The 26,029-nt window shown below is 29.3% G+C and overlaps 1 protein-coding gene across 1 annotated transcript in view; it reads left to right on the plus strand.

Moving 5' to 3' along the window:
* The window catches only part of LOC106469820 (hypoxia-inducible factor 1-alpha-like), a 61,641-nt gene that overhangs the window by 11,581 nt on the left and 24,031 nt on the right, over positions 1 to 26,029 (plus strand). The window contains exons 3-6 of the mRNA XM_022399308.1: positions 3,190 to 3,335; positions 8,342 to 8,530; positions 11,057 to 11,265; positions 16,055 to 16,161. Of these exons, the coding sequence (XP_022255016.1) occupies positions 3,190 to 3,335; positions 8,342 to 8,530; positions 11,057 to 11,265; positions 16,055 to 16,161 (651 nt within the window). The remainder of the gene's footprint in view (positions 1 to 3,189; positions 3,336 to 8,341; positions 8,531 to 11,056; positions 11,266 to 16,054; positions 16,162 to 26,029) is intronic.

Raw genomic sequence — 26,029 nt, forward strand, 5'->3', positions numbered from 1 at the left:
TTCTGAAAGAGAAGATGTGACAGGTAGGTGTGGCAGAAGGGGTCTGATTTTCTATTCAATAGCTCTGTAACCAAACAAAATTGAAGAATATAAAAATTATGGTTTGTCTGAGCAATGACGGTTTTATAGAGAGTAATTTATGTTTAATTTTGTACTTTTTATAGGGGTGGTGGATAAAATAGGGAAGATGACATGCTAAAAGAAATTGTGTAACGTGGGTCACACTAGGGGAAATTCAGGATTTTTTTTATATTGCCTTGTAGAATTAAGAACTTAAAACTTATATACTATTAAAATATGGATTATTAGCTAAGGTTTTATGCTATTCTAATTGGTATAACATAAACAAAAAGTAGTTTAATAAAATTTTGAATGTAAGACACTAAAATCTTGTGTCATGCGCAGTGGCAATACGGTTAACACAATATACTTTATCTAGGTTGCAACAGGCTCTGTAGAAATGAGGTGTTTCGTAAGACTACCTAGAAGCAGATAGAGTGGTGTTACTGTACTCATGGACTGTCATGAGTAAAGCATAAAGGGATCCTGCCCATCCTTGCTGATCATTGTATTGAATAAATTGGGATCAGTTTGCTTTTAGAAATTTAGTGAACTTGCTTCATCTATTGCACTGTTTGCAGAACATTGTTCCTTAGACATACCCCTATGTACAAAGTAATTTTCATGTTACACTTAAAAATACTTTTCCTCATCTCAAATTTCCTTTGTATAATCCCTAAAACCTCCTAAATGCATTTCAAACTATATAGTTTATCTGTTATTTTCTCTACCTTATCTCAAAATGAGATATATATATATGATGTTTTATATTTGTTTGTGCCACATTAGCATCATCAACATGTATATTTGTGACAAATAAAAAAAAGCATAGATGATACAGTATATTATGTGAAATATGACAGAAGTATTATATATTTGTAAGCAAATTTGGAATATAACTCAACCAGGCTGGGTGTGGCCCAGTGATTAGTATGCCCAAACTGTGAATATTCACAGAACATATCCTGTTACTGAACAACTGTCTGCATTTTGGAACTATAGGTAATCTAAGGATGTCTATGTAGATTGCTCTTTTATAGCTTTACATGAAAATCTGAAACAAGCAAATATCACAAACACCAGCCGTATGTCATTAAGCATGTACATTGTAAAGTACATGTGGGCACCAGTCAGATCTTTATCAAAATGTTATTGAATATGCTATCGTAGTGTTAGGTTTACTTTTTACTTTAGCATTCTGGGAACTTGTTTGTTTATGGGGAAGTAGTTACATGTAACTAAGTATCATGTTACATGTGCACAAACTTTATAAATTACATTGGACTCAGTGTATAAAGAAATATTTGGTTGTCAAGATTATAAGAATTTTATTTTAACTTTTGTAATTTCATGTATGCAAAGAAAATTTGTTTCATTTGTAAAATTCTGTGAATTTTATTTTAGTAGAAGTCTTACATTTTTTTCAAATTTGCTTATGGCCTTAAATTTCAAACTCTCAAACTTTTATCTCCCAACCCTTCAATTACATTTTGCACCTTTACTAAGGCATTCCAGTTTAAAGACTCCTTCAGAAAAATTTGAAACTTCAAACTTTTGCACATGTTAATGCAAAGAAAAATGCATAATCTGCTGTATTTATTAGAAAGTGAAGTCTTATTAAAAATTAAATACATTGTTGTAGCATTTACTGTAATCATTGTCACCAAATAGAAGATTATCATTTATATTTTCAAAATGAATTACTGAAATTATAGTAATCTTTGTGTGAATTACAAAAATGTAACAAACAATTTTAATGATTTTAGGTTTTAGCCTTACTAATTCAACCGTTTTGTAATCTACACAAAGATCTATTATAATCTGTTACTTTAAGAAATATCTGAGTCAAAACAATATTTGTTAATTAACATGGCCACCATGTAGTTTGTTATATATACAAAATGTTCCAATTCAGAGATGGAAAAATGATTTAGTGTGGCCTAGTGGTTATTGTGCTCACACTTAAAACTGAAGATTCATGGTTTGTGTTCTGCATTTTGGGGCCATTTGTGTTCTATAAGATTGATGGCCAAATTTCACTACTTGATCAAATAAAATATAGTAGCCCCAGAGTTGACACTAGGTACAGTGTACTAGCTGCCATCCATACCTTTAGTCTATCAGTTCAAAATTAGGTACAAGCAAATATTCTAAACAAAAGAAAACTTACTACATTCACACTTAACAAACACTAGAAAATTTGTTCTAAAACAGGGATGGTCAAGAATTTTGGTAAGTCATCACAGGTCACACATTTGTACTATATTAATTAAATTACCTCACCATTGATTGTATAAAGACCCCATTATGTTCTTTCCACTCTGGGAGTCATGGCAGGCAGGAAAGAAAGGTTAGATGGGTCATATTTGGCCCACTTTTGTTCTAGAACATATGCATATAAAAGCAGTGGCCTTTTTCAAAACAATCAATGCTGGATGGCAAGAAGATTGTTTGTACAACTTTAAATTTAAACCAGTACCATGTCTTCTATGAAGAAATAATGTTATTGTATTTTAGGTTTTGCTTGGAGTAGTCTTTTCACATGGTAACTGAGAATTTTACCTTGATAATATAATAAGTATAATGGAAACTTAATGAGGTGTCATAAGTGAATGTTATAATTGTGTAGGTGATTTGGAGTAATATGATATGAGAGAACCTCTCTAAGTTTACATTTGCAGTAAAATGTGTTTGTGCTGCTGCATTTTATTTTATTTCAGACTTGGAGATTTATTAATGTTTAAACAGATATTTATAGTGTGGTGTTTGCTAGGCTTTAAGTATATGTTTCTGTTAGATTATTTAATTTAACTTAAAATATAAATCACAGTGTAATCATCTGTAACACATTTTTTTTTGTAAATTACTTTCATAGTTAGTAGAGTTTTCTATGGTAATACCTACAGTGTGCATGCAAATAGACATGTATCAACAAGCACTCTTTGCTTTGAATTTGAGAAGCATGTGCATCTTGTCATTGTGATGTTAGTGAATAAGCAAACTTTTCCCATTTTGGCATGTAAAATACTGATCATAAAATTGTTATTACTATTTTTTTTAGTTTTGTTTGTTCTATGAATTAATTTTTAGGTAACAGTATAATAAAGTAATAATTGTTGGTTTACGCAGAAGCTATGAAACACTTTCCATCCAATGCCAGAAACTGGGACTTGGCCATTTTGAAGGCTCTTGAAGGATTTCTATTAATATTGTCTGAAGAAGGAGATTTAGTATATTTGTCTGAAAATGTCCATCAATATCTTGGCCTCAATCAGGTATGTTTGTGTTTATGTTCATTTTTTAAAAAGGTTCTATGAGATATTTATGGTAAAATAATTTATTGCACACCTAGTACTATGTGTGTGTGTGTGTATGTGGTATGCAGGTATACTATGCATTTTGTACCTTTTGTTTTAATTTAGTATTTTTTAAAATTTATCAGTTATTCTTAACATGTCCCGTTTTCACAAACACTTGATCAAAAAAGTTGTTTTTGTTTTAGCTACCCTTGTTCTTTGTAATTCTCTTGAGATAGGATAGTCTGCCTGTGTGTGTGTGTGTGTGTGTGAAGGGGTGGATGTGGCTGTAAAGGTGCACCTTCTGCATGAACGTGTAAACATAATTTCCTCCAGTTGTAAGTCTTGTGATATCTTGAGATTACAATGACCAGTTGCGTGGTTAGCTTAAGTCACTCTTGGTAAATCTGACCATATTATCTTAACTAAGTAACATAAGGTATGGTCAGTATGGAACAAATCTTGAGAGAAAAAGCAGTTTTTGGATCTAGTTCTCCAGTAAAACCAACTGGTCATTGTCCACAAGCAAGTATACACACACATAGTGTGTTTGTGATTAATAAAGATTGTTCATTGTATTTTTGTACAGTTGTGTCCAGTTTATCCATTTCTTTGTCATAACTTTGGCTACTGAGGGCTACTTTGTAATAAACATCCTAATCAAATCTTCAGTTATTCAGTAGATTTGTCTAGCTGCTGTACAGGAAATCAGTTCAAATACCACAGAGTGGAATGCTGGTGCTGTGTTGCTCATTGTATTTTTTGTACATTGTGTTCAATCTGTTTATTTTTGTCTTACAAACTCAGTTACTCAGAGAACTCGGAACTACTTTATATTAAAGATCCTCATCAAATCTCTGGTTATTCAGTGGACCTATCTTGTAGTTTTACAGGAAATCAGTTGAATGTGAAAATACTTTTTGTGGGAGCTATTAGTTTTCTAGATTTTGATACTATGTTTTAAGCATGTAAGTATATTTTGAATATTAGTTTTAAACAGGATTATTTACTATTAAGAAACATACAATCATTAATTATGTCAAAAATAATGTCTTATTCAAATAATTTTTTAACACTTTTGCGTAGATTTGAAGAGGATTTTGAATACGTTGAGAAAGTTAATTTGGTAGTGAAATAATAGAATTAAGTAGCTTATGAATTTTAAAAGTAGAGTATTTTGTTTAAAAATATTATTTGACTTTAATTCGATTAACTGTTCCTTAGAGTTAGCACTTGGTAGATAATGCCAGTTGTAGCTGCATTATACATGTACTCTGTCATGTTCATATTACTAATCCACATTTTCTGCTGATGATTCAAACTTATCAGAGTTTTACACATTAATATGTGTTTTCTTAACATTCTTAACAATTAAGGATGTATATTTTATATTTTGTTTATTGGAAAGCTATGTAGAGCAAATTAGGAAAGTGCGTGACCCATTTATAAAAATATAAATAAATGATGTAAAAATATCACATCATTATGATTGTTTTTCACATCTGTAAGTAATTTCCACCCATCTTGTTTTAATGATCCCTGTTTGTGTGGCTGAGGATTATACATTATCAGTTTTTATTCAGAAAGAGACTTCATGAACTCATTGATTGTTTTTTTCTTTTGCTGCATTATGGTATTTACATTTTAGCATTGGAAGCTATTCTGCCATCTTTATTCTTCTGCTCTTTTCCACTCCTACTGGATATCTGAGACTTTTAAACTTATTTTTTAACCCCTGTGCTATGTAACTTTTTATTTGTTTTTATATTGTGGAATTACTGCACATATCCTTTTTCTTAACTGAAATAATATATTTACAACTTCCAGTCTTGTAGCATACAGGGTGAGTAAAAAGTCCTGATTTTTCTTGTTTTTGTGAAGTAGTTGTAGAACATCAAAAATGTTTTAACATAGGATGCTTTGGCTTATTGGTGGCCATTTGTTACCTGACATGACATGTCCTGATATGAAGGTCAGATCAAGGTCACCCACATTATTAAATTTCCATAATTTATAGTTAACCCTTTTGTAGATTTATATTATTGAAATTTATGCAAAACACATAAGGAAAACTGTTTTGGGGGGTAATATTGTATTGTACTACAAATTTTGTATTGAGAGATTTTACCTTATACTGATAGTTTCAGATATAGGATTTAATTGACCTTTATATCAGGCCATCATGTCAGGTAGCAAATGGTCATTAATATGCCTAAACACTCAACATAAGCAGATTTTTGATATTCTGCATGCAGTTCACAACAACATGTAAAATCAGGACTTTTGACTCAACCAGTGTAGCATAGGTTTGGGGGTAGGAATGATGAGTTCTGTCCATTTTCTCTGACCTTTTGCATGTTAAATTTCAACTTTGTATCCCATTCTCTGTTATTCTTAATATCAAACATTACTGAATTTTAGATAGTACTTTGTCTTAATTTGTTCTCTTGTTCAGCATTTCCTAATTTATCCCCTTTGTTTTATTAACCAGTTTTGCATTTTAATTATTTCAGCAGAATTTTCTCTGGTATTTTCTAATGATTTTACAGTTTTATAAGTTGTTAGTCTTAATTTGTTTTATTATAGGTCATTAGTTCACTCTAGGGTGTAGCTTCATATAACATAGAAGTTGCAACATTGAAAGAATGTAAGAGGAGATTGGATAAGCATTTTGGAAATTAGGGTTGAATGTAATAAAAGTGGTTTAAATATATTTCCATTGAATGTTGCATTTATTTGATTTTATGTATGCTGTTGATCATTGCATGTGAAAATTTCCATTGAAAGCTATGAAGTTACTTACTTCCCATCACATTTCTTCTGAAAACATTCCTGTTAAAAGTATTATCCATGCCATTTGTGTTTCTGTGCAATTTATCACCTGGAAATACTCTTTTAATTAGACTAGCCTTTTCAACCATGCCTTAGAGCATACTCTTTAACGTCGTGCTTCTGACAGCTGGCTTCTTTTGACCTTGGCCTGTGTCTCACTCGTAGCATGCACTTTGTTTTTACAAGTGCTATTTTGACCTTCAGGCTTAAGAATTTTTTATCATCAGGTTTAGAGTTGTATTTTTTTTCTAATATTTATACATTATTTTTATGTATATGGATTTGGCCATTTTTTTCTGTGTGTGTGTGTGTGGTTGAAATTGTATGTTCTGTACTTCATACTTTGTCTGATGACTTTCTTTACCAAGATCTCTTGTAATGCATCTAGGAATATTATATTGACATAGAAGTTAGTTCTTGACATCAGTTTCTTTGATTACATTTAAAAAAAATTGAGACATTCAGTGTATAATATTTCAGGAAAAGTTTGAGAAACCTCTGTTTATTCTATTTCAAATCCCTATATGTTATATATATATATATATATATATATATCTTCATGCACCTTTTGATCTTATTATTTGCACTTATTTTTGTTTTAATGGTTATTTTGTAATTATATTTACCTATGTGGATGAATGAAAATGTAGCTTTTCATGGATCTTGACAGAATTCTCTTTATAAAATACTTTAGAAATAGGTTTTGCATGTTTGTATGTCTGTATAAAATCAGTTTCTTGAGAACTCAAACCGCTTAATGTACTAACAAAGAATCTTTGTTCCTGCTGCTGTGATTGAAAGTTTGTTTTACTAAAAAATTTAAGATGCATCATGTTACGTGTTATAAACAATAAAACTGAAGTTGTCTTGATTTAATTAAAAACCTTCTTGAGACTGACTGTTGAGCTCACAAGGGTTCTGATCCCTAGAGGAAGTTACATGTCAAGGTCTCAGAAGTGGTCCACCCTTTAGAAAATGAAAAGAAACAGGGGTGCTTATAGTTAATGTAGGTTTACTATTTTGTTAAGCAAATGTACTGCAGCATCCACAAAACTGATGGAATTAATACCACCTGAAATTTGTTTACAACTACAAATAGTTAATTGTCAAAAAAGTCTGGGTAGTGTTAAGTATTGTTGTAGTACAGATGATATTGATTAGTTTATATATGAATAGTTCAGAATAGCTTTAGTTAACTAATATTTTAATTTAATAATATTTTTAATTTGGTTTTAATTCAAATTTTTATCTTTTAACTAATATTTTAATAGCAGTTAGTTTAGTTTCTACATTAGCATGTTTCACATTGAAAGTCAGTATGGTTTTTTAATGTGTCTTAAATGCTGATATTCTATAAAATCATGTACAATTTTAGCAATAATGTTTAATACCTATGAAAGCACCAAGGTAATTAATCTATAAGCAAGCATGAGGCATCTTGCTGAGATATTGAGAACAGTGGTTTTGATTAAATATAACTTTACCAGTAATCAGAAGGGTAAATCAAAAAACATTTTTATAAATTATGTTGAATTGTAGTTAATTTGAGCTAAAAAAGTATTTTCAGGTTACCAACTATATAATTAGTTTTATTATACTGATAAATGTATAACTTCACTATACAATTAACACAATTAAGTTTTAAGAACACAGAATAAGAAATATTCAGTTTTTGGTAAGCATTCATATAAATGAATATATTGCTGGTCTTTGTATATTGTTATAATTTTTTTATTGTATGTGTGAATTTTTTTTTAATTCAGTAAAACTTGTAGGGCTTATGACTTTGGAAGATGTAAGTGAATTTTGATTTATGAAAAAGTACACAAGTTAACAAGAGATGTTCCTTTACTAAAGATATCCAAGTTCCTATTATAAAACAAAATAAATAGAAATATGTCTCATGTCAATGCATATATATATATATATATATGTTTAAGAGTATATGAGCACTGCTTAATTTGAAAAATCACACCATATTGTGAGAGAACATTCAAGTTGAGCTCTCTGATCACTGTGATTACAATTTATTATATCATGATACTGGTGTATTTGTCATATTTTAAAGGAATTATAATTTTTCAAGTACTATAGACCAACAAAGAATAAAATTTACCACAGAGCTGTTGGCTTTTTTACTTATTTATTTGTAGCTTGACCTCATGGGACACAGCATATATGACTTCAGCCATCCATGTGATCATGAAGAAATCAAAGAAATGTTGTCTTTGAAAAGTAATGAGAATTGTAAGCTGCTTCAGCCCCAGTCTTTCTTTCTTCGAATGAAGTGTACATTGACCAACAAGGGACGAAATGTCAATGTTAAATCTGCCTCTTATAAGGCAAGGTGTACTTCCATAGTTTGCAAAAAATTAATTAGATCCTAGTTTCATATTCAGGACATCATTGTGTATAACCTGTTTTGTAAATCTTTACATTTGGAATACTTACTGTTTATTTTATTTATGAAGTAATGCTTTGTTAACAATTTAATGTGTTAGAAATGCTTATATTATAATCATTGGAACTTGGAAGGTTAATACTGTTGTTAAACAGTTTGATCATGCAATATTAGCATTAATCTAGTGAAAAGTGAGAAATTTGGGTTTGGTTTTTATGTCTACCAATAACTCCTAAGTAAGATATACTTTGATTTCACTCTTAAATGGATTGATTGTGTACATAGCAATGGCTCAAAACTTCTACACAAGGCACACTTTATATTTAGTGAAATTTGATGTACTATTTTTTGAATAAATAAGCAATATAAAATGAATTTTTTTAAAACAAACATTAGTATCTTAAGTGTTCAGATGAAACTAGAAGATATTTTGACCGGGAAACAGAATGACTTGAAGTTTGTGTCAAGTGAAGACAGGTAACTTTTACAGAGCTTGAAGACTTGCTCAGCTGTGATTGTTTTTATAGAGAGATTAATTAGAATCCTTCCTCAAATATAACTGACTGCAGTTTTGTACAAATAAAAAAAAGCTAAAATTGCCAAATTAAACTTCTGAAATTAATTAATTTTTAGGCCAGCAAGCATGAAATAAATGTGTTTATAAATATACAGAGAAATAAACCTATTGTAGAAAGTAAACTGTATCTTTTAGTAACCTGAGTTAAAAGTACAATCTTAGTTTTAGTTAAGAGAATTTAAAATGTATTTTTTTTGGTATTTTTAGCAGTTAACAAACATTCTGTTAACTATGACTTATAACAGATCTCAGCATTTGTTAAGTCTTTGCTTTCATTTTTTAGTTACATGAACAGTCACTTTTTTTATGTTACATTAAATCAATGTTATTGTCATTGGAAAAACTGTGAATGGATGTTTGAGAATAATAAACATATACGGTTTTGATTGTGTAAGTTTATTATTCTGTTTAGGAGGATTTGAAAAAGAAGAACATGAGCAATTGAATATGAAAACTACACTGTATAGAGTATGATTTATTGTATGTTTATTTAAACCCTTCTGCTTGTACAGCTATATCTAACATAGTTTGATATGCCTCTTTGTTAACTAGTGTATATCATTTTACATTTAAACATTTTTTTTAAGACAGATCTTTAATATGCTCTTCTATAAACTCCAAATTGTAATATACTTATGTAAGGAAATTTTAAGAACACTTAAGCATGAAAGTAATAGAACAGAGAGATATAAATCCAGCTTTAATTTTTATTTCATATTAAAAGTTGTTACTTTTAAAGTTTCTCATCAGGGTTTGAAGACCCATTCAGTATTATAAAAGTTTGTTTATGTCCAGATCTGTCAGTAGTTTAGTAGTTCATATGCAAATATCCTGTAAATAACATTTTCTCTTTGAGGAAATTTTAAGTAAATATCAATTAGAATCCTCCACAGTAGTTGAACAGTTCTGTAGATATTTATTTGTTTTGTCAGGCCTCTCTGTTGCATTTGTTAGTAGTATTAGTGCCACATGATGTATTATTTGAAAATAAATATATAGATTCTTCGAATAAAAAATGCAATTGCTAGTGTTTTGCAGACAAGAAAAACATACACAACTTAATTAAACTACGTCATATAATTTTTTTAGGAAGTTCAAGATTTATTACTAATGTAACAGCTTATCATTATTAACATAATTCTTCAAGGAGTATATTATGTATGAGAGTGTTCATATTTTAGATTGTGTCTTATGTCAAGCAAGAAAATTATAAAACCTGAAAATTTTCAATCACTTTAGGTTTGAAGTATGGTTTTAACCAGAAATAAAATGATATTATAATGAGGAAAGTTTTTAGCTGGACACTTCTCATCAGAGGCATTGCTAGGCACTGGCACCTAGGGCCGATTCTATTTCACTGTACCTCCAATTCCCTGTTGGTATGTTGAAAAATTAGAATAGAAAGCCGTGATCAATATCATACTGAAATGCCCAAACTTTCTGCACCTATAAGCCTGAGCCATGAATCTTTTAAGTATCTAGTGATGCCTCTGCTTCATATTTAGTACAGATGTACATCATGGTCTATATCTAATTGTTTGACTGCTTTGGAAGATGATGTTTTCTAATGACATAACATTAGAACACAAGAATTACAGGGTGCTTACATAAATCGTGTAAGATACTAACAGACATTAGGTGTATTAGAAACCTTTTTTTACAACATTGGATGGGTCTGTAATGGCTGATGAAGAAACTGAAAGTTGTGAAAGCCCTACCTTTTAAGTTTGAATAACATTTGAGCTGGAACTGGATACTTTTCTATTTAAAATGATAAAATACAAAAAATCTGAGCTTTGGGTTAGTAAAGATGGTGTAATGTAGTTTTTAATCTTTTCTGTAATATATACATTTACAAACCTTTCTTAATTTTAGAATCTTTATTTGCAGGTAATTCACTGTACTGGATACATAATGAATAATATACCAGTTGTCAAAATGGAGACACACACTTGTAAGGCTAACTTCACAGCATTAAACTACTTTGTTTCCCTTGCTGAACCCATTCCACATCCTTCTAACATTGAAATTACTTTGGACAAACAAACATTTTTAAGCCAGCATTCTCTGGATATGAAATTCACCTATGTAGATGAAAGGTTAGATTATTTCAGTGTTATAAAGAAATTACTTTGAACTGTAGATTTTGTAAAAAAGGAATTTCTTCCCATTTATTGTGTAATATTCAAGTTAAACATTAAGATCCAAGTAGTACTTAATTAATAAGATTTAAGATGTATTTTTTCTTAAAATATTGTTGAAAACTATGTTGTGTTTTATGAATTCATGAAGAGTCTTTTTTTTTAATAATTTGTTTTGTTTTCTTAAGAGACTTAAAAATAGTTATTTTATTTGAAAAACAAATGGTGAAAGGTACCTTTCATGTACTATTTTTGCTGTTAGTAATCTGATAGTTTTCACTGTTTAGAGTGGCAAGTAATGATGTTAGAGTCCGGAAATATTGAGCATTTTTCATTATTTAGTCTTATCTAATAAGAGCAGACAAAAACAGACTATGTAGAATAGGGAAGTCTCTACAAAGTTGTAATGTTCTGCATATGATTAGTTGCAACATCATTGAATCCTATATATTTGAGTGACATGCTGACAGGTAGATTACCATCCTTATTGAGTTATTAATTTATGAAGCATCTGGTATCTGATTTATTGTATGAATCATCCCAAGTGAACATCAATATATTCATTTTTGTGTACTGATGTACAACCAAGAGTTACTCTTGACATGTCTCATAATTATGTAATTTATAAAGCTGTTGGTGCTGAAGGCAGTTTTTAATGTAGTGGAAGGTTTGAAAATGTGAATAATGAGCACTGTACTGTAGTTCTGGTTGATTAGCTTCATACAGATATGTATATATATATGAAGTTTATTCAGTAGGTGGTAAAAGTATTAGTAGAGTCATGTTTTTAAGAATTGATGTAGGTTTTTATGGATGTAGGAAATATTTTTAGGACTAAATTTATTGCTTTTATTATTTAATTCTTGTTTTTGCAGTGTTTAAAATGTTATGTACATTAGATATTTTCTCTTCTGTTCTTATTCAATATCATTTATATCTTTAAAGCTTAATTTCAAGTTTAGTGTCCTCTACATATATGTAACATTTTAAAGTGAAGTTAAACTGTCAGTGATATAGAACATTTAGTGTTATCTGACACACCATTACCTATTATGGATACTAGCTGATGTCCAAGTGTGGTTATTCAGGTTATATTAGTGCTGTTAAGTTTGTGCATCATAGTACATATGGTCATCTCATTTCATTCATGAGGAAGCTACTGCTGATTTAAACCTAATTAAAACATTGCCTGGAAGAGGTAAGACTAGTTTTGGTTTTCAAATGCTGCTTGAATATACAATAACATATTGCCTACACTTGCTAATAAAGGTCATAAATCAGTACCTTTGTACCCTGCAGAAGCTACTTTAGTTGTGGCCCTTGTTGGCCTGGAATAAGTTTCAGTACCGTATCAGGTTACGATATCAATTTATAATCAAATAAAACCAACCTCTCACTACTTTTCAATACAGAAAATAACATGAAAGCTTTGTCTGTTTTTCAAGTTTCAATTAAAAAGATATCTTTAATGAATGGTAAATAGTTTGTTTAATTTATCTTAATAATTCATCTCAAGTTTAAGGCCTTTTTTTAATTACTTGCCTATAACAAAAATAATTTTCATGGTTTTAGTCATCGAAATTTGTGTTAGCTTTTAAGACATTAATAAATATAAAAGCTATTTCCAAAAATACATTATACCACAACACAGCAATAGACCGTATAAAAATGAAAATTTTTTGCAGATCATCTGCTGTTGCTTATAAATACATGAAGGCATAGATGAAATAATTATCATAAATCTACAGAACATGGTTCTATAAAAGTGTATTCTATAACTTGCAGTTATTTATTAAATGCTTTTTTTTAATCCACATAACCTTCGATCAGAGTACAAGGTTTATATCAGTTTGAAAGAGTTTTGAAGTTAGCTCTGTTTATTCTGTTTTAAACTAACTACTATATGCATCAGTTTTTGAATTTTATGGCCAAGACTTTGTTAGGTTAAAGGCAGTGGAAGTATTCAATTTTACTAAGTGATTTGCTGAAGAGTATTTGTTTTTATTACAAAACATCAGTTACATCTTATTTATTGAAAATTACTGTTGTTTATATTTTGGGGGAAATATAATATGACTATCTTCTGTGTTGTATGTTTGGAGTAAAGAAATACAGATTTGATCTGTGCCATACACACGTATCTCTTTGTCTAACATTTATCATACAATTTACTTTAAACTGAATTATAACATCCACATAACTTGCTATGTAGACTTTTATTTTTATTTTCTAAAATATGCTATTATTGATATTGTGGTTTAATGTTAGCTAAACTGTTGCATGTTAATGTCATGATCAGTGTATTACAATAATAATAATATTATGTAGTTTTAAACATTAGCAGTGGAATACTAGTGTAAAATAGAGACAATCTCTACTGCTCAAGAAGTATAATGGTTATTTATAACTTTTTGTATTTAACTGCTTACAAAAAGTATTTATTTTAATACCAGGAATATGCAATTATTGATGAGCTCACAAGCCCATGGGCTTGAGGAAACTTATGTTGGAAGAAGGACAGAACAGTATGATAGTATCATGAGATGAATATTTATTGATTAAACTTCCTTTTTTTTTATTTAACCTTCTGGCATAATTCTTCTAACCATTATACCATATTACTGAATGATTGAAAATTCAGTATTTGCAAAGAATTTAAAACTTGCTCTTATATTTGCTTCTTTTTGTATGGCTGTGTCTAAGTCAATTCAAATTCTGGGGGTAACTAATTCGTGGAATGACTAACTAACTTGGTTCGATGACAGCTTTAATTTCTGTAATTTCTGATGCAGCAATCTTTGATTATTGCATGATTGCTTAATTCTAGCTAACTATACTAGGTCAACCTTGTTCCAATTCATGATGTAGGTTAGAACTTTTACAAAACACTGCTGTAATGCTGTAACAAGAATGATTAGATAAGATCTTGCCCTTGGATATGTTTATTCATCCTTCACATGATTAATTGTTCTACCATCTTACCATTATAAAACTTTCATAAGACTTATTCTATAAATCTGTCTTTTTATTTGAATAATCAAGAGTGAGAGTGTGAATCATTCCATAGACAGCTTATTCGGTTATATCACTAACTGTCTAAATATTTCCAATTGTTTATTTCAACCATGCTGTCATTAATTTCAGATGGTGAACAAATATTCACTGTCCATGACCAAGTTATTTGGTGAGAGTACATGTGTGCTGTCTTTCTAATTTCAAATTATTTATAATTGGCCAACTTTAGTTATTTTCATTTCATGACAATATTCCTAAATGTGATGTTTCATAAGTCAGTTTAAATAGAATTATTTTGAAATTAAGGTAAAAAAAAGTAACATTTGGTGAGAACAAATTGATAGTGCACTTGACCATTAAATTTTTCTTAAATGTTGTAGTTCTGTATTTTAAGAAATAACCAAATTAATTTCATTGAAAATTTTCATTGGAATTCTTGAAAGAAATAATTTTTTACATTAACTAATTAAAACTGTTTTATTGTAGATCCTAAATTTTAATATTACTAAGTTGTTGAGCACCTCAAGATGAAGATATACTCTCTCCAGTATCTTTGAAAATGCCTGGATATGTGCATTAACAAGAAAGAAAAAACAATTTAACATTTGCAAGCAAATTCTAATTTTATACTTGTTCTTTAACTCTACGAACTTAGCCTCCAGTGGCACAGGGGTATTTCTGTGGACTTACAATGCTAGAAACAGGGTTTCGATACTAGTGGTGGGCAGAGGACAGATAGCCCTTGTGTAGCTTTGTGCATAATTATAAAACAAACAAACTATGAGCTTAAAAATTTAACACTTTTTCGTGTAACTTAAAATTATGCTAAGTAGAGACATGTGGAAAAAATTCAAACATTTTGTATCCCTTTTTTGCTATATTTCTAGAATTTCTTGAATTTTTGAGTTTTCTTGTACAGGATCTAGTAGTTAGTTGTCAAACCTACTCATAGTATAATCTTTTAGACTTCAGAAAAGAAAATGGATTTGCATTGTGAATATATTTTTAAAACAACCAGACTTTTGTTTTATGTTTGATTGGCTCAGTTACTAGGAAGCTGTTTAGCAAGAACACTCAGTAAAGTAGTACTCTTTCATGGGTTGGTTGTGTAATTAAACTCTTGCATGCTGACTGATATTTTTTATCACTAACTGGAGAGGAGGGGGAATTGTTTTACCAGTGTTTACTTTAATTGGATATTGTACACAAACCCTTTTCAGAGTATATTGTGTCCAGTTTCCTTTCTGTTACTTCACTACTACCATAAAAGGAAAATCCTGCAATAAATAGTTTCCATAATTTGTGAAATGGTTTGTTGAAATTATAAAAGTGTGTTATAGTTTATTTATTTAGTCCTCAAAAAAAAAAAGCAAAATTCTTGTTGAGGTAATAAAATAAATTATTCTGCTTGTGATTGTGAATTTTGTGACCAAGTCCCACCATAATGCTGATTTTACTATTTATGCTATTGAATCAAAATTTCATGAAAGGAACATATTGATTTTTATCAAATAAACTATGTCTCCTCTGGTCATGTAAAAAAAAAAGCTATTTCAGTAGTGGATAAAAGGAGGCTATAGATGAAATGGTCACAAATTGATTATTATGGGTTAACTTAATATAAAATGAATTAAATTAAGTCTTGGTTGATTTTATAGTAACCTACAGATGTGTATTCTAAAATAGCTCTGTTTTGGTTAACATTCATGATTTTATTATTATCATTATTAAGAATTGAAGATTTTCTTGAGTACAAACGAGAAGAATTGTTGGGAAAGTCTGCTTTTCAGTACCATCATGTTCTAGACACTCGAATAGTGGAGAAAAACTACAAAATAAGTGAGTGCATGATTTTATTTAATTAATAATAGATCTATTCATGCATGTATGTAGTAACAGTGTTTCTTTCTATGTACAAAACATTATCATTTTGAATTAATAAAACTTGAAACATGAGCATTTTACAATGCAACTTGTTCACCAGTAATCATTGTTGTGTACTTAAGAATGTATTGTAGTTACTATTGAAATGAACAAACTAATGTTATAAGTATGTTACTGATATGTATATCACACACTATTTTATTTGTTAAAGAATAATCAAGATCTGTTTTTAACATCTTTATTCAGAAGTTAACTCATTTTACTTTTGGAATATTTGATAACAAGCATTTTACTATAACTTGACATTACATTGTTTTCCACTATTAGCACTGTAGAAACACTTTATGTTAAAACGAATATATTTCTCAGTAGTATTTGACTGGTATGAGATTAGGTTATGTTAGGAAGTTGTTTGATATTTTGCTGTCTTCACTCAAATGAAAAACATACGCTGTCTGACATTCACATTCATGCTTAGGGGAAGTTGAGAAGGTTATGATTTTCTGTTTTTCATAGCAGTGAAATGCATATAGTCAAACTTATTAAGCTAAAATTTGCTGTTTAAACATTTTAATTCCCAGTAGCTGCTGTTGTACATGTACATTCATTGAAGAAGAGGAGAACAGAAAATGAAACATATGTTGGTGGTCATTAGGTATAATTTTACAGGATTGATGCTTTTTGTTTATCTTCAAATCTCAGAGATTGAACATAAAGACAAATGGGCTTAACTTTGTATTTAAAACAGTTACTTTGCTTACCATTGTCAAACCAGGACTTTGTTAGGTTAAAGGCATTGAAAATATTCATTTTTATTAAGTGATTTATTGAAGATTAGTTTTATCTCAGAACGTTGGTTACTTCTTAACTATAAAAGTTACTGTTGTTTATATTTTAGGAAAATTAAATATGCCTATCTTGGTTTAATATTGGAGTAGAGAAATACAGATTTGAGCTGTGTCATATACAGTTACGCTTTGTCTAACATTCATTTATTATTGAATTTACTTTTATCTGAATTATGAAATCCATAAAACTTGCAATGCAGATATGTCTTTTTTTTTAATATCTATAGTACACTATTTTTGATATTGTGGTTTAATGTTAGCTAAATTATTGCATGGTAACATTATAATCAGCTTATTACAATAATACTACTGTTTTGTAGTTTTAAACACCGACAGCTGAATACTAGTTTACAATAGAAACAATCATAAGTGAGAAAGGTTTCTTTGCTACTTATAAAGTGTGATGGTATTTTATTACTATTGTGCAGTTCAATGAGGGTCTGTTTGTAATATCTTTATCTTGAAGATGACTCTTTTTGCTTTTGAAATATTTGATTACAGGCATTTTTTTTTAACTTTCCATTACATATGTTTTCCAGTGTGCACACTGTTGAAAACCTTTATGCTAATATCCAGGATTGAAGCTTGTTGCATTCTTAAACTGCAGAAATTTGATCTTAAATCACTAGCTAGTAGGCCTTAATTTACTAGATTGATACTCTTATATGTTTTCAAACCACTTAGAATTTAATGTTAATAGCTGTTTCATGACACATTAAGTGCTTAATATCTTGATCATTTTCAAAAGACATAATTAAATGTAAATAAAGGATTAGCAGGCACAAATTTACAAGGCTCTTACTTTCTCTGTACGTTTCGTTATTTTCAAACCTGTAAAATAAAGATAAATATCAACTACTAAGTTTAACTTTTCAAAATTTGTGTATTTTTGTTACAGTTTCTTCCAAGCTCTTAAATATAAATAATTATTGCAGTGTATCATACCTGCCAATGGTTCTCAAGTTGTCATGTCTGTGGAAGTGCGTAATAAATGGAGTTTTCCTAATCACTAATCAATAACTGTAAATAGGACTTAGCTATAAATATGTAAGAATATTCACAAAGGATACTGCCCCTAAAAAATTGTATTTGCATATTATACCCATGGAAAAAATGGCTGAGATTTGTTTTATTTTTGATTAATGAAAATTTCTATGATATGTACAAAACAATTTTCCATAACATTTGAAAGCTGTTTAGCATGTTATATGTTATTAAAAGTCAAGCAATTAAACTAAATTATAACTTAAGATACATAGAATCTTACATGTATGTATATATGTAAACAAGTAATTTACTTTTAATCAGAAGTTTTGATATTAGGGAAATTAGTTTTGACACATTTTTGTGTTCTCTTCAGACTTGTGTTGTCTTCCATGTTATATTTGTTCAAACTAGTTTCTCTAATATCCAGTCTTCTGACAGTTTGTACCGTTTACTCAGATTTTTTTGCACTAACTACTACATATAATATTGTGCACTTTCATTATTATTTCTTATGGCAATTTCATTGCCAGTTTTTTATGTTAATTAGTTATTGCTGGTGATTTCAGATTCTTAGTATCGTATGGATGTACTGATAATGTGATATGGATAAATAAATAAATACTTACTAAAATGTATTATATTTTAACTATTATGACTTTCAATTTTCTATTTATGTTATTAGCAAACCTTCAAGTTATGAATATAAGACTGAGTTTTTCATCCATAACTAGAATTAAAAACAAAACATCTGTTCAGTTTGTATTTCTTATTGAAATTTACAGAAAAGCTCGAAGTTGCACATAAGTTGGGTATATTTTCATGTTTCACGTGGTTGATCTGTCTTACATCCTTAGACACTTAAGTTGGGTATATCTTCATGTTTCTCATGGTTGACATAGCTTACCTCCATAGGTACATAAGTTGGGTATATTTTCATGTTTCATGTGGTTGATTTGTCTTACATCCATAGACCTTTAAGTTGGGTATATCTTCATGTTTCTCGTGGTTGACATAGCTTACTTCCATAGGTATTTAAGTTGGATGTATTTTCATGTTTCAAGTGGTTGACATAACTTACCTCCATAGGTACTTAAGTTGGGTATATTTTCATGTTTTGCTTGGTTGACATAGCTTACCTCCACAGGTACTTAAGTTGAGTATATTTCCATGTTTCAAGTGGTTGACATAACTTACCTTTATCACCTTAATGCTATAATTTTTCCAAATCTAACTTTTCAAAATATTTTGAGCAATTTCTAAATTCTTAGCTTTCCAAACACTTTTCTGTAATTAGAATGTTGTTCTCATATAATAGGCCTTGAGCTTCTGCTTGCATGCTCATCAAATAGTTTTACAGCTGAAAATAAAAACAAAGATTCTTTTATGTGCATACACATTTTGTTTTACATTATGATATTACTTCTTCCTGTTTTTTCAGATGTTATTGTTGATGCATATGATCTTGCTCCAGTTTTAGTAGATGTTAATTGGTTATGACTATATATATTGCTGATGTGCATGATCTTAATTGTAGTGATATGGTTCAGTGTTTTTTATAACTGTTTAGCAGAAATTTTATCTAAATAGAAAATGTAATATAGTTGAGACACCTGGAATAATTTAAAATAGTTCATTGTGGTTATATAATGTGGTAAATATGTTTAGCTGTTACAAAAGTTTGTGTAAATTTCAAGGTAACTTTAAATGCCAACATATCTGAGTTTTAAACTGAAGTTATTACATTTTTTTCTGCTTCTGATTGTATAATGTTAGTGGTTTTGACCAAAGTATTGTAGTATTAATTTTTAAAAGATATATCTGGGTAAAAATCATTAAAAAAATACTTCATTAGATAAATTGAAATTAAAAGTTTTTTATTCAAAATTGAATCCCTTAGTTTCTTATATTCATAAATGTTAAGCTCATTAACAAGATTTTTAAAGTGGTGCTGTTGAATATTCTAAGAATAGAAGTTTTCTGTAAAGAAGGCTACTGCATGGCTTGGTGGTTAGGGTGCTTGACTTGCAATAAGTGAGTCACAGGTTTGAGTCCCATCACCATTAATGCTCACTTTTTCAGATTTTGGGGTGTTATAATGTGACAATCAATCCTATTTTTTGTTTGTAAAGAGTAACTCAAAAGATGGCAGTGGGTGGTGTTGACTAGCTGCCTTACCTCTAGCCTATCACTTCTAAATTAGGGATGGCTAATGCTGATAGCCCTCGAGTAGCTTTGTGCAAAATCCAACAAACAAACAAATACACCAAAAAAAAGAAACTTTTATTGCATATAAATAAAAGGTGATAGAGGGATTTCTGTAGTTTTTTAAGAACGTTATCATTAATCATTATAAACAGAGTAAAACTAGTATTTCCTGTAATGTAACTGCAGTAGAAGAGCTTTTGAATAACTTAATATAGTGTTGTGAACAGCATCATGTAATTGCAACTTTAAATCCAATCTTCTTTATGCAGACTGAAAATGGGTAGTCATTCCATAAACTTAGTTGCCATAAGAATCTGTATGTTATTAGAAGCTTAAAAAGTACACAAAATAAGATTTTAAAATGTATTGACAAACAAAAAATATTTTTATTTTTTATTGTTTCGTTAGATCTATTATTATTAATATTCTTGTTATTAGAAATGCCCATTTGTTATCAAGAGTGTTCAGTGGATTTTAGACTTAATTTTCATTTTGCATATTTTCTAACTTTGAAATTTAGTAAAAAAGAGAGCTTATGAAAATTTGATATATACATATTTTTACTAGTAAGGCATTAATTCTTACCTAGAAAACTGTGTTAAAGTCAGGGAGATTTTTGCATGTAAAGGTGTTTATTTTTTTATTAAGGGTACAAACTATTTATTAATAATGCTATGAAAGCATTAAGTCTAACCTTTTGTTATAACTTCTTGACTATGCCAAGTGTATAAATATTGTAAGTTTTATAGAATTAAAAATGTTTTAGTTTCACATTGTGAAATATTAACATAAACTACAAACAGGAAAAGGAAAATAATATTTATTTAATGTAAGGTTTTTCTCATGTTAAATATTGTTGATTCTTATTTTCTGTTTTATCTTTAACATATCTTTAGCTTTAACATTACATTGAGTCTTCTGTTAAGGAAGATTTCTTGGAAGAAAGGCATTTTAATGAAGTCACATTTTGAAAATAAAGTTTTATGCTGATTAAAGTTTATTTAAGAACAGAACACTGCCTTGTGTAAATATTAAATTGTACATTTTCCTTAGATATGACCAAACATCTGTAAACTTGCAAAATGTTCCTGATTACCATAGGAAATGGCTCAGCACATACATACCATCTTTAATTGGAATTTACTTTAAAAAATTATCTCTTTGAAATAGTTGTGCAAGTTGTATTTATAGCTCACTATAACTCATTCAAATTTTCTAGTTTGTTATATGATCTAGTGTCACAGTTTTCCATTTGTAAGTACATTCGTTGGCTTTTGAATGTTAAGTAGTTTGTATCATCTTCCTATTTGAGAACAATTTTCTATAAAGCAAGTTAGTTTTCATTCAGTATTATGAAATACACAATGTAATTATTTGATTAGATATAACTTAATAGAATTAGAGCAACTTAGCATAAGTAAATGTATTTAGAAAAAGCAGTGAAACAGGATTTCTTCTCTTGGTTTTGTTATGCTGATATCAATATATCTCACCTGCAGAATGAATCAAATCAACAGTTACTGAAAATATTCATTTACTTTCTATGTTTGTAAATTTTCATAATGCATATGTATCTACTGATCTGTAGTCCTAACATGTAAATACTATCATCCCAATATTTGACAGATCAACTGAATCCTTTTTTTGTTTATGTATCTGTAAAACTTGACTTAATGTTCATGTTTTCTGAGTATTTGTCAGAACATTTTGAAATATTTTTCAAATTTTCTATGAAACAGTAGTCATTAAAATCTGTGCAGTAAAAATTGCACTCCAAGTGTCTTGGAGGCCAGTAGTCACCTTCTGTGGGTTCCAATTAAATATCACATATTGAATGGTTTATACATGTAAATAAACACAGAATGTGCTATAAAATCACAATAGCATATATATATATATACACACACACAGAATATTGAAGGGATAATTATTTTAATTTAACATGTCTGCACAACTATAAATGTGAAGTCTAAGCATTGCTTTATGTTGGTACGAACCAGAATTTTTAAATTACTCTAGTAAATTAAAATTGACTATCTGTCAGCAATATATGTTCTGCTACTGGAGACTTTAAAATATCTGTATTTTTGATGTTTGTGTTCAGCCAATTTGTCACAAGGTTTGGTTTACGTATAGGTATAGTGCAAAAAAATTTTAATGGGTAGCCCATAAACTACTCACACTGTTACTTAATTCTTATTTATCCTCCTGTGTGTGTGTTATCAGTATAAAATGTATGTAGTTTGAATGACACTCATATGTTCATTTTATTTAAAATCATTTGTAATGGCTCAGAAATGCCTTTAATATATGAAATAGCTTTGTTTCTTTTTAAAATTCCAATTCAATATTGTTTTCAAACGTTTCTCAGTTGGATGATAGTAACTTTGCTCGGTTTAATAATGTTTTACACATGGAACATTTATTTTCAGAAGGATAAATAGGGAAGAAGTATAAAAAAATTATCTGAGCCAGTAGGCTTAAGATAGACCTGAGTGGATAACAACCTATTTTGTTCTTTTGTGACTAAAACATCTAGGAAATGTAATTATCTGATATTTTCCAATTCAGTGGTACATTGTGTATTGGGGTTTTGGAGCATTAATGTTTTTGAATACAGTTCTCTGCCATGAAGATTAGCACATCATTGACTTCTCATTTCCAGATCTTGAAGTTCTGTATGAAAGTGGAAAGTGCTCGCAATTCAATTTCTTCCATGACCATGGCTGTGCTGTGAATTTTTTTATAGTGTGATTTATGGTAGGAGAAGTAAGTGATCTCTAAACAGAATTTAGAAAGTTTACTGATTTCTGTCAGACAGTGTTTAATTAAGGTTGATATCTTTATTAAACAGCATATTAACCACTTGTATAACAAGATATATATATATATACAATGCCGCATGATCAAATGACATTAACATCCTAGTATCTTTTTGCATTCAGTATGCATAACTGTTACTGAAAAACCATTACATAGATTTGATAAGATAATGGATCAATTACATCATATTGATAATTATCAATACCAAACTTGTATAATTTGGGGAAACCTAAGAACAGAGCATGTAAGCCTAACTACCAGGTTTTAAATTATCATATTACATTGAACAAAAAAAGCTTCTTTTTTTTTCCATGTTTTAGTAATAGATTCAACTTAGTTGTTTTTTTAAGACTTGTAATGTAGGTAAAATATTAAGTGACCATTATTTTGCTTTAATGTGTTTGTATAAATCTGAATGTTCTAAAGAACACTATCACTGTGCAGTACATTGTTGTCCAATGAAGGTTCCGGTAAGAGGGCTGAAAGCTTGTAAATGAAAGTATTCAAATGTAGAGCAAGTCCCTGTATAATTCTACAAATTGAACTTAGCATTTAATTGTTTTTCACCATAACCTGTGGGTAAAGTTTAATATTTTCAATAAGTACTTGTATTTGTTGATAGTGTTTTAATTTTCTCATACTATTTTTCACAACAACATTTCATCTATCAGATCATGACTATTAATTTTTGACATTCACTAAGCACTGGATATATATATGGCCAGACATTGTTTTCACCTGCTTTGGCCTTGACCCAAACCTGTATGATCTGTCTTCTTGCATTTTCAATGGTTTTGCAATTTTCATTCAGTAATCAGTTCTTAATGGAAGTTGTCATTTTGTTAATTGTGAGTTTTTAGTGCAGTAACAAAATACAGTCCTTTTTGAAGAAAATCAGTTTGGTTTTCACTCAGTTTTATAGATGAGAGGTTGATTATCCAATTTTTTCTGTTATCTGTGTTATTCTCATGCATTTGAGGTGTTAGTTTTCCATATTTTTGTCTAATTTTGGTAGAAGAAGTAATATTCTGCCTCTATACTTAGGCAAAACCTTGTGATGGATTGAGGTCAGATTTACTAAACACAAACATGACCATAAAAATTAAATATTTCAGGTTTACAGTAGCAGAACATCATTAATCACTGACTGATCATCAAACTGATTGGTGAAATTCAGTTATACTAGCATTTTTTAAGTTTTATAAAATCTTCGAGCAGTCAGATTTACGCAAGTACATTAAAGCAAAGTAATGGTCATTTAATATTCTGTACATCTATAAATATTTATTATTCATCAAATAATAAATGCTTTTGTGATTTAGTAGTGTCTTTGCATCTGCTTAACCCTCTCACTATGGAAATTTTTTTCTGCATATGTCATGAGATTTTAATGAATTACCATTACATTCAAAATTTGATTAAAGTACTTTATTTTCATGATATACAAATAAACTTGGCATCAAAAGTTAGCTAATACTCCAAATCTTCATATTGTACAAGTTTTAAGTTCTTAATTATATAAGGCAATATTTAAAAAATTGCCAATTTTCCCTAATATGAGAATTGTGACATTTCTTCTCTAGGTATCCCCTCTTCTCTAATTTATTTACCACACCTCCAAAAAGTATGAAATCTAATGTAAATTACTCATTATACTGTTGTTATCACTCAGGCAAAACATAATTTTTATAGCATTCAATCTTATTTGATTACAGAGCCATAAACTAGAAAATAAGACCCCTTTTGACACATCCACCTGTCATATCCCCTGTTTCACAAGTTGCCAGGAGTTCTCTCTGATGTTTAATACCCCTTTTGTTTATAAGCAATAGATAGCCAAAGTTTTAATCTCTCAAATGATGTGTTATATTATGTTGTTTTCTGTACAGAGAATTATCTACTTCACTTCCAGTTCAAACTTTAATCCCACATCGACAAGCATAGCTGAATTTGTAATGGCTCTTGTTGCAGAGTTAGAAAGCCAGGAATATTGTGATAGTTATGGGACATTTTCCTCTTTTTGCATGTTATTATTTTATGTTCTTTAGTGCATTATTTAATTAAATGAAAAATTATTTAGTGCAGTAGTACCATTAGTATAAATAAGTAGGGTTAAGTTTCATTGACAGTTGACAGGAAAGAAAAAAAAGAAGACCAAAGTAAGTGTCATATTTCTTGTTTTTCACATGTATTCTTTATTTATTTATTATTTTAAAAGAACCAAAATGTAAAAATGAGATACTTTTTAGGTTAGATAAGGTAAATAATAATAATAACAATAACTTTTCATGAGGTGCACTCGTGAGTGGCCCATGCATTATGTAATTCAATAAGGTAACATGAGCTTCACGTTCGTCAAGTGATTTACAACTTGTTTGCCAGGAATATTAGTAAGACAGTTCAAAGAAGAATAAAACAATAAACATTAAGTGTAAACAGATGTATATTATGAGTTCAAAGCTACTTAGGATAAACAAATGTAGTTTCATGTTACAATTTGAAATCATTGTAGAAAGAAAAAGGATAATTTAGATTTATTTCAAAATTTTCTTTTGATGATTACAAGGTCAGTCAAATTGACCAATCTTGTAGATAAGATATAAAGTTTTACTGAATAAAGTTTAGAGATCACTCAAATAGAATTTGAGATTTTTCAGAAGAAAAAATGTATTCTTTAATCTTAACGTGAAAATCACTTTGCACTTGGAGCAGGCAACACTTTGACTCTATATATTCATGGAGAAATTTTTAGTAAAAATATTTCATTACAAATTCTGATGTTTGTTATGCAGTTTTTACTAAATAGATTTTAATGACTAAGTATTTAGAAATGTTTTAGGAAGCAGTCTGACAATGTTCAGTGCATTAAGAAACTGAAATGCTATTTTTTTTTTGCTTTAACTATTTGTTGAGGAAGTATAGCCAAATGCTGTATTCATTCTGTTAATGGCCCGGCATGG

Source organism: Limulus polyphemus, unplaced genomic scaffold (genome assembly GCF_000517525.1).
Source record: "Limulus polyphemus unplaced genomic scaffold, Limulus_polyphemus-2.1.2 Scaffold99, whole genome shotgun sequence".
Classification (NCBI taxonomy): domain Eukaryota; kingdom Metazoa; phylum Arthropoda; class Merostomata; order Xiphosura; family Limulidae; genus Limulus; species Limulus polyphemus.